This window comes from Aptenodytes forsteri, unplaced genomic scaffold (assembly GCF_000699145.1).
Source record: "Aptenodytes forsteri isolate BGI_AS27 unplaced genomic scaffold, ASM69914v1 Scaffold60, whole genome shotgun sequence".
Lineage (NCBI taxonomy): Eukaryota > Metazoa > Chordata > Aves > Sphenisciformes > Spheniscidae > Aptenodytes > Aptenodytes forsteri.
In genome coordinates, this window is record NW_008794175.1 from 486456 (window position 1) to 496071 (window position 9616).

Consider the following 9616-nt stretch of genomic DNA (forward strand, 5'->3'; position numbering starts at 1 on the left):
GGACAGTCCACCCATCAAACCCATACCTCTCCAGTTTAGAGAGAAGGATGTTGTGGGGGACCGTGTCAAAGGCCTTACAGAGGTCCAGATAGACAACATCTGTAGCCCTTCCCATGTCCACTGATGTAGTCACTCCATCATAGAAGGCCACTAGGTTAGTCAGGCAGGACTTGTCCTTGGTGAAGCCATGCTGGCTGTCTCGAATCACCTCCCTGTCCTCCACGTGCCTTAGCATAGCATCCAGGAGGATCTGTTCCATGATCTTCCCAGGCACAGAGGTGAGACTGACTGGTTCCCCAGGTCTTCCTTTTTCCCCTTTTTAAAAATGGGGGTTATATTTCCCCTTTTCCAGTCAGTGGGAACTTCACCGGACTGTGTCTTTGCGTGCAGTAGTGACTCCACTGGAAAAATAGATTTGCCCTTTACGCTTCCTATGTTTCATCTTTCTCTGAAGAAAATTGGTTTGCCCTACACTGACTCATCAGTGCATGCAGAACCTTACATCAAAGAGTGTCTATGAGGTTTAGCTGAGTTATTTGACTTGTAGGACTTCTTCCCCTATAAATATGACTTCCTGAGACAATCACTTTCTCTTGGACTTGTGAAACACTCCCAACTACAGTATTGTCATTTTCCACTCAGAAAGGCAGCTTGGACTCTTACCTGTACTAGGAGGTCCTTTTCATTTTAGGAACACAGTATGTCATATCCAGACTGATAAACCCTACTAGACTGGTATGGCCTCTGAGAAGGAACCTTTCCAGTTGCCCTCTGTTATAGCCTGTAAGGCAGCTTTATAGACTGAGCCTGGACTTACAAGAACTCTGAGGATCTAGCATGATATGGAGACAGTCAGGCTGGCCCAGCAGTGTCAGGAAATAGCAGCTGCAGGGCTTTTGCATTGTCCACAGTATTCCAGGCTTACTATTCTAGACAGAGACTTTTCTCCCACCTTGAGCTTTGCCGACCTGTCTCCAGACATTGCATCTCCTTTCCCTGTGTTATGACTTCAGATTTCGTAAACTGATTTGAAAAAAATATCTAGAACCATGTCTGACTGCAGTTTTTGGTAGGAAAGTAGTCTAGTCACATACATCAAATCTCCATTCCTTCATCTGAAAAAGATGCCGGAAGAAAGTGGAAGAACAGGGAAGACTTCACTCTAGCAAGAAGTTTAGCATTACTGGCTATCTTTACAGCTTTATTTGTAATATAAATATCTAAAGTTGTATAATCAGGAATTCTTTTCCAAGGAATGCACTAGTTTTCATATTCTCAGATCCACAACTGGGAGCCATCAACATTCATAGACATACGACTCATACACACATATATACTAGGAGAGCTTCAGACTAAAGTGCTTACCCCAAATGTTTCACTATCCAAAATCAGAGGATTTGTAACCCTAACAGCTATAGAAAATTTAAATGGAATATTTAAACAAAAGTGCACTTAGGGAATCAAGGAAATTTGAAACTTTACCTGCAGGTCTTTAAAAAAATAAATCAGAAAGGACTCCAATGTTCACTTATTTAATGACAGATTAGATTCTTTCTTGATTTCCAGTTATTTTGGTACCTGGTTATTATCAGTATGGATGCTCAATAAAGATAGGATCTCTGAATTCTAAAGAGATCGTCTTTTCCTGTTGTTTGTGGCTACTTGAAATTAGAGTCCCCTGCATGCGACTTCACAGCTGGTGGAGGGGGTTAATACCTGCACCACTAACAGTCATAACTTATGCAGAAAAAGAGGAACCCAGAACCATCCAGGTTTTAAGGCACAGTTCTAATCAAAGAACGAGTATATTTTCTCTGTGTGTTCTTTTTTCTTAATACCCTTTTGCCCATTTTGATTATAATTTTGTGGAAGCTGCAACTTTATTTTTCCATGTATCTTCACTGGTTGGTATATTCTCCCTGACACCATAATATATTTAATTACATGGAGCTTTTCTAATAATGAAATTATCTAGGCTGCAAAATCAAGTGCTCAAAAGTTAGGAAGTAACAGATTTGTAGTTTTCTCTGAAAGCTTAGATAATCTCTTTCCATATCCATCCTGATCACTGAAGACCACCAGGACTTGGTGGAAAAAAAATATGTAGTTAGCTTGTATTCTGGTAAATACACACAAGAAAACTGAGCTGAAATTGCACAAACTATCATAAGTACCATAAAAAACATCAGATTTCTTATTTTTCAATGTGAATACCTTTTTTCTGCCATAATCTTCAGTGCAAGTTCCAATTTATAAGAGATTGTTAAAAGAAACTTCTTCAGTGCAATGTTAATAACACTGCCCCCAAATATCAACAGTTTGATGCTTAAAGTGAAGACTGTAGGAATGACTCTTACAATTTTAATTTCAAAACTACCTACATTAGCTGGAATGTCAAGAATGGGCCATATAAGCTCATTTAAGTAGAAGTCAAATTTTGTCCCAGCTCCATCATTCTCCCTTGTTTGGATAAAGAAGACTAATTTATTACTCCATAGAAAGAAAGGCAGAATGGATGCAAACCTAGAGTACAGCTCCTAAACCATTTTCCTTTAATTTTTACTTTCTTTCTGCTGCTTCTCCAGTTCTCAGAAAATGAAATTTCAGTGGAAGTAATACAATATTTTAGTGATAATATGTCCCTGGATTTAAATTGTAAAGTGTATACCTAATTGTTATATCGGCATATGTGAAAAGTCTTTTGATCAATGCACACAAAGGGAAACATGATTTTTAATTTGCTCAGACTGTAGCTGTGTTTGAATGAAACATAAAACAAAGGAAAAAAAACCATCTCTAGCCAAAGGACAAGCTGAATCCCAGTCTGGCTCTGCATCTGTTAGGGAACTGTTGATAAAGCTCCATCCATAAAGCCTTCATTGGATCTTCTGGTCGAGCATGAACAACTAACAGTTGAAGCAAACAATATTTCAACTTGTCAGCTACACAAAAGTGATAAGAAACCTTTGCTATGTCCTTGTAAATATTTTTGATTGTAAATCCATTTTAATGAATTCAGACAGAAACCATATTAAATTATTTGGCTGCAATGTTAGCTTTAAAACTAAACCAAACAAACATCAATACATTCAGAGAGACTTTCACTGGGGTCAGATCCCCTGTCCTGATGGCATTAAGTGGGATCAACAGGCTCTCTTAGCTACTAAACTAAACTGAAAGACTGAAAGGAAGCTTGAAGCTTCAGAGGTCACCCCACCGCTGTATAGTTGAGCTCCCATATTTATCCACACAAACCATACAACATGTAAACAGTGTATCTTTTCCTTCTGAAATTAAGCAGGGGCCAAGTACCTTGAAACTTTTTTTGTAGGCTACAGCCTCCCTCAGGTCCCATTAAGACTTTCAATTTTCTGGTTTTTTTTTTCCTCTTATACATATACATGACCTACATTGCTATTTTCCTCAGTTATGGTTATGTGAAAAAAAAGGTAATCTGTTCAACTAGGAAAATATTCCTCAGACATTTTCCTTTTCCCTTTAAAAAACAACAAAGAATACATCGAACAGGGAAAAAATGTTTTGCCATATCAGCAGCATATGTTGCTCTATCTCATCCTTGTCCTTCTGACCATTTTCTCTTCACTTTTCCTCTTCATCATGCAAAGACCATGTGCCTTTCACCCATGTCCTTTTGTTAGAGACCATACGGTACATGATCCCAAAATGCAACACAGGAATATCATGTCAGGTTAACCTATTATAGTGCAAGCAGGCAAAGAGGGCCCTTTGTAAGTTGTATGGGAAGCTGGGGAAGAGCGATGAGTAAAGGGGAAGATGAAATTGTGATCAAGGTCAAACATATCTCTGGGTGCCCTGAATTTTGTTGCTTTAATTATCTGTCTAAACATTCCAGGAGTGCAGCTCTCTATGGGCTGAATTTCTAGTGCAAGGAAAATCTCTAACTCTCTCCTCAGCAGTGTTTCACGAAAGACTTGCACCACAAAACCCTCTAGCTCCTGAAAAAGACATAATCTGTAATTATATCTTCTAAATTTTACCTAAACTAGTAAACAAAACAGGGTCAGGGCAGGGGCTTCAGCAATATCATACAGCTTACCATGCTTTTTAATTGTTAGTATGGTCCTTGCCAGTTCTGCTCTATGCCAGTCAGCCCTCTGCCAAAAAACCCTCAGGCACAGCTTGCAGGTCACATCAGACCACTCCAGTTGAGGTGGGGGAAAGGAGATAAGTCCCTGGTCTCCTCACTCCCCAAGGAGACAGCCCTAACATACATGGGTTGTAGGGCAGTTGGAAGTAAAGTTAAAGGGTACCACGTTCCTTTCTGCACAAAAGACACAAAAAGGAATTTAAGCCCAAATTTTCATACTTGGGTCCATGACACCTGCCTTAAGACATAATTTAAAAGGGACTATGTGCTGAATGATTCCTCCCCGGCACGTTCTCTGAATCACCATTATGCACCACCAGGTCACTTGTTCTTCGCTGGAAGGGAATGTATCACATACCTGATACCCAACGCTTCTCATGAGAGATTTATGATAAATTCTCCTCCTCCCTCCTTCCCCCCAAAAGATTAATATAGAGAAAACTTTTCCATTATTTTCAGAAGCAGTGAAACATTAGACTTGGCTGGTTCAGAAAACAAGCAGACAACAAAGGCCTGTATAGACTTTTCAATGAGGGTGTATGAAATAAAAAAACCCTCCTTTTAACTTGAGATATTTTATATTTCAGCATTACAATATTAGAATGGAAAAACAGTCCCCATGACAAAGGCCAGATACCAGTTGTCTTGCACAGAATGAGATTTTAAATCAAATTACATTTATTCCCTCTTTATAGTGGATATGAATAATTATTATATTAATAGTTCTGTGTGTTCTTACCTCTCCCACAACTTCCAACCTGCTGGCATCATCAGAAGTACTGGTCAAATTACCATGGTGAAGCAGGGAGTCATCATCTTTGGAAGGGCTGTTCACACCTTCTAACTCATCAAAAAAAATGTTGACATCCTTAGCTACTAAAAACAAAAATAAAAATATACATTCAAATCCCCATTGAGCCAAATAAAGACACCGAGCATAACACATTATCAACAATCCCACTTTTTAGTTCTGGTTTAAGTATCTACTATGTTAAACTTAGAATCTGATGCTCATTGGAAGAGTGCTTTCTTCACCAGTGAGCCACATAAAGATTTAGGATACCACAATACCTCTCTGATGACAAATAAGTAATCTTCTGTCACAATAAAACATACATTAGCTATCTCCTCAGCTTCTCTTGGCGTAAGTGGCTTAAACAATTGCCTTCTGGATTACTATGGTCTCTGAAAATTTCTTATTATAAAGAAGCAGTTTTTTTAACCTACTACATAAGGTATTGAGTTAGAAGCTGTACAGACCTGGGGGGCAGCCAGAGGCAGAAGACCTCAAATAAGTACTGTTACTTGAAAGGCACTGAATAAATGAGCCTGGGCAGAAGTTTGCACAATTTGGCATGTTTTGATGCATATAAAGCTGGCACATTCATACCTACCTACTGCACAGCCCTCAGTCATGCATGAAGCAATAACTTAAATCTACAGGATGCTGTAGTAAACCCAACCCCGATAAAAAGTGAAGAGATGTAAGGGCCTGCAGCACACACCCCCGTCCTGGGAATCTAGCAGTGAGGCTTGGGGCCAAGACAGAGCCAGTGCAGCCAAGGGCAGTCCCTTCCCTCTGATGTCTGTGGGGAGAGGCCCCCAGATGGTGCCACGGGGAGGCCTTGCCTGGCCATCCTGGGGCTGTGTCAGCCCGGTTCTCCTCACTGGGCCTGATCCTGATGTCAACCCATGGGCAGACCCATGGGCCTGTCCACTCCAGGGCAGTGCCTGGCAGCCTGGGCCTGTTTCCCCACCCTCCCCGCTGGCTGGGGTGGTGGGACAGGCCCAGGCTGCCAGGCCCTGCCCTGCCTCCCCCCCCGGGGAACCCCCACCCCCAGCAGTGCCCTGACAGGAGAGATACCTGCTTTAGTAAATGGGTTGAATTTCCTCCACCTTTCATGCAATGCCATGTCATGTGAAAATTTTACTCTAATTAAAAAAAAAAAACAAACAACACTAGAAGGAATGAGTTAAAGGCTGGCACTGTACTCAAGATTAGAGCAGCATTAGCTTTAGGGTGACGTTCCCTGCTCTGCTGAGCAAGGAGGTGATGAGAAGCTGTGGGCAGAGCTGCTGTGCAAGTCTACAGTCCCACATAAAGGCCGTCGATCTGCTGACTGACTGACTGTTGGATGGGAGACGCGAGGTGGGCAGGTGCCGCCAGCGAGGTCCACCTTTGCACCCCATACACTGCAGGTCTGGTGCAAAAGTGTGATGAAGAGATGTGTGGCATTGGGAAGAAAAATGCCTCTTCTGAGGATCAAGCTTTACTGTGGATATACTTCATCTCTCCAACCTCATGTTTCATAGGCAAAATCCAGGATTATGACAGCAGAGTCATAACTGTTAGAAGGGACACCCAAAGGTCAGCTACTGAGCCTCTTGACAGAAATTTGTCTAACCCACTATTCCTCACACTTTTTCTCAAGCTTGACTGCCTTTTGGAATCATTTTTCTTTGTGCAATAACCTCCTGATCCGTTTGCTTCTCTGCAACTCCCCTAACTTAGTGACAGGCAGTTGTAATTCCTGTTGACAAGAATTTATATTAACAGGGAACAGCCAAAAATCTCTAATTGCTGGCGGCAACTTAGTTCCATTTCTAACTCCTGGCTGCAGGTGTAAAAATCCATTCCCCCACTGTGGAGAGACTGAATAACTGCCAGAATTTAAAGGCCACTAACCGTTCCCAGACATCATGAGCATTTTGTGACCTCCTTTTCACCTCTCCCTTCTTCAGGGGCTATAGCCCAGTTTAAGAAACCTTTTTAAGAAAATCTCCAATGCTACCGACTCCACAGTCTCTGCAGGTGCCTATTTTTCACTATCACAAGCAGGAGAAAGTTTTCTTCATAATATTCATCCTGAATATGCACCTATGCACATTTGCAATTTAAATATATTATTCTTTTCCTATCAATCAATCATGAACATGGGGAAGAGATTACTCCCTTTTTGTACGTCTTTTACAGAACCTGAATTCTGTTATTACAGCTGTAGGTAGGTAAAAAAGAAAACCCTATCAAAATATTCAAGAACTCTTCTTCATTTTCATGCATAAAATAAGGACAGGGTTAATGAAATACATTGAATTTTCAATTGCAATACTTTTGCTTATAAAGCCACTGAAAATTTCAGAAACAACAGAAAAGTCTTCACATGCAAATGAATCCACTCTAGATACTAAGCTAATGAACTAACCTAAGCAGTATAGTTTTTAATAGAAATTCAGAGTTTTTAATACTTTTAACAGCATTTTTTTCTATCTAGACACCATAACGATAAGAAATTCTGTGCCAGATTTACAGTTTTTAGGATAACATACTACTCCTCAAGTTTAGCAATTTTGGGGTTGCATACTGACTAATCTATCTATCATTCTTTGTATCCCAATATTAGTATCACACACTATTCAATCCTTACTTAACACTTCATATCATAATTCATCAGTTTTAGATAGCATCCTGTGTTCTGCAGGATCTCAGACAACTTTTACAGAGATACTGGGAGTAATAGCTTCACCTACTTCACTCTTTTATAGTGTGCGTATCATCATAGTCTGTGAACACATCAGAGATATAAAACCTCTTTTTCAGATACTAAGTTTTTGCTTGCCGTTTTAAGTGGCAGTCCATTTATTTTACTTATCCTTCTTTTGCGAAAAGTGCCAGGGTATCATTAGAGACAAATATCCAGGACTGAGTTTTCCACTTCAAAACTGGCCTTGGCTTCACACCATCCTGTTCCCAGTTAGGGGTGAGCTTACTGACAGGAGCGGAGAAAAGCATCCTGGTGTTGTTTTGGTTTATGTGATGGGGAGAGCCTGCGGCTCCTCAGTGTCACTGTGCCTGCATCCAACTTGTCCTAGGACAAACTAAAGAGGTTTTAGGAGACTTAGAAGGCAAAAAACAGACTCCAATTTGCACTACATGCAGCAGCAATGTTAAAGAATTATTTGCCACCTTGATCCATTTCAATCCACAGAAATCATACTAGAGATGCCTATAAAAGGCAGGGGAACCACGACAAGACAGCACAGTCTAACCACCTGCCCTTCACTGTCTTTACTGTTTCAAAGGGCAAGATTGGAAACATTCCACCCCCTCAGACAATAATCTGGATGTAGATCATGACCAGCTTTTGCATACATGTTCATATGAGAAGAATTCATCTGAATACTCAACAGAGAGAACTACTGAAACAGAAAACATTTTGAATTACTTGAAACTTCACTGAACTGAAACCCAGCAGAGTGCCTCCATGAGAGCGACGCATTAACCTGTATGTGATCAACACCTCAATATAGTCTGAAAACAACTGTGGAAAATACAAAAATAATTAAATAGTGAAGCTTTCTGAAGATTATGCAAGATATGTATCTGTTGCAGAGGCAATGAAAGATGTAAAAATGAAAGTTTTGCCTGTATGCTATGCTCGAGGGAATTTGAACTAGCTTTTTCCTGCCATTAAGACTGCCTTGGTATAAAAGATAAGGCCTTTGAGATACTTGAATTGCTGCTTCCTGAAGTGCCAGTAATGCTTTGGGTTGTAAAATAGATGGGTTTTAAGTGGGTGTTTTGAGATATGCAACTTGGCATGTAAGAGAGTGAATGTGTTTGGGGGTTTCAAGCAGAGAATTACTAAATTATTCTGAGGACTTGTGAGAAGCAAAAAATCTTATTTCAAGGTCACTTTAAAATCCAGCCCATCTCAGCAGTGACTAGAAGTTGTGCAAGCAGTGAATCTCAGCTTGTTAGTGAAATTAGCTACCAGGACCTGTCCAGATTGCCTGTAGTAGAAAATTGCTTATATCAGAAGTACGCAGATAATAGGCATGCTGGTTGGTAACTTCAGCATATAGGATAAGTAGTGAAGAGATGTGCTGAACTACCTCATCAGCGCTGAAGGTGTCTGTTACCTTCTTCCAGCTGCAGTAAAGGTGTGCTGCTGGTGGGAAAGTGGAGCTCTTTACACTGCAGTTGCCTTGCTGTGTACGTTTTTGAAAATACACTCTTAGTATTTCAGTCACTGACACTAAACATGGGTCCCTAACATTTGCCGAGAACATTTTTCTACCCCAAGTCTCACTGGATACTTAAAAAAAAAATCATAAAATACTGTTCCACAAAACTAAATAAGTAATTTAAAAAGCAAATCCTGTTTGCTTTACTTTAATAATGGTGATGGTACTTCCAAGCCAACTATCCTGCTGCCTGTAGCCAGCTCAGCCACTCCACTCCAATGGACATGAACACCCATGCTGCCAAATGTTGCTAAAGGCATAATCAGGGCTCCATCTTATAGAATCATAGAATCATAGAATCATTAAGGTTGGAAAAGACCTCTAAGATCATTAAGTCCAACCGTCAACCCAACACCACCATGCCCACTAAACCATGTTCCTAAGCGCCGCACCTACACGTCTTTTAAATACCTCCAGGGATGGGGACTCAACCACTTCCCTGGGCAGCCTGTTCCAATGCTT

At 40.6% G+C, this 9616-nt stretch overlaps 1 protein-coding gene across 1 annotated transcript in view; it reads right to left on the reverse strand.

Moving 5' to 3' along the window:
• Positions 1-9616, reverse strand: part of ANO4 (anoctamin 4) — a 142961-nt gene that overhangs the window by 108735 nt on the left and 24610 nt on the right. Inside the window, exon 2 of the mRNA XM_019473288.1 lies at positions 4869-5005. Coding sequence (XP_019328833.1) covers positions 4869-5005 — 137 coding nt within the window. The remainder of the gene's footprint in view (positions 1-4868; positions 5006-9616) is intronic.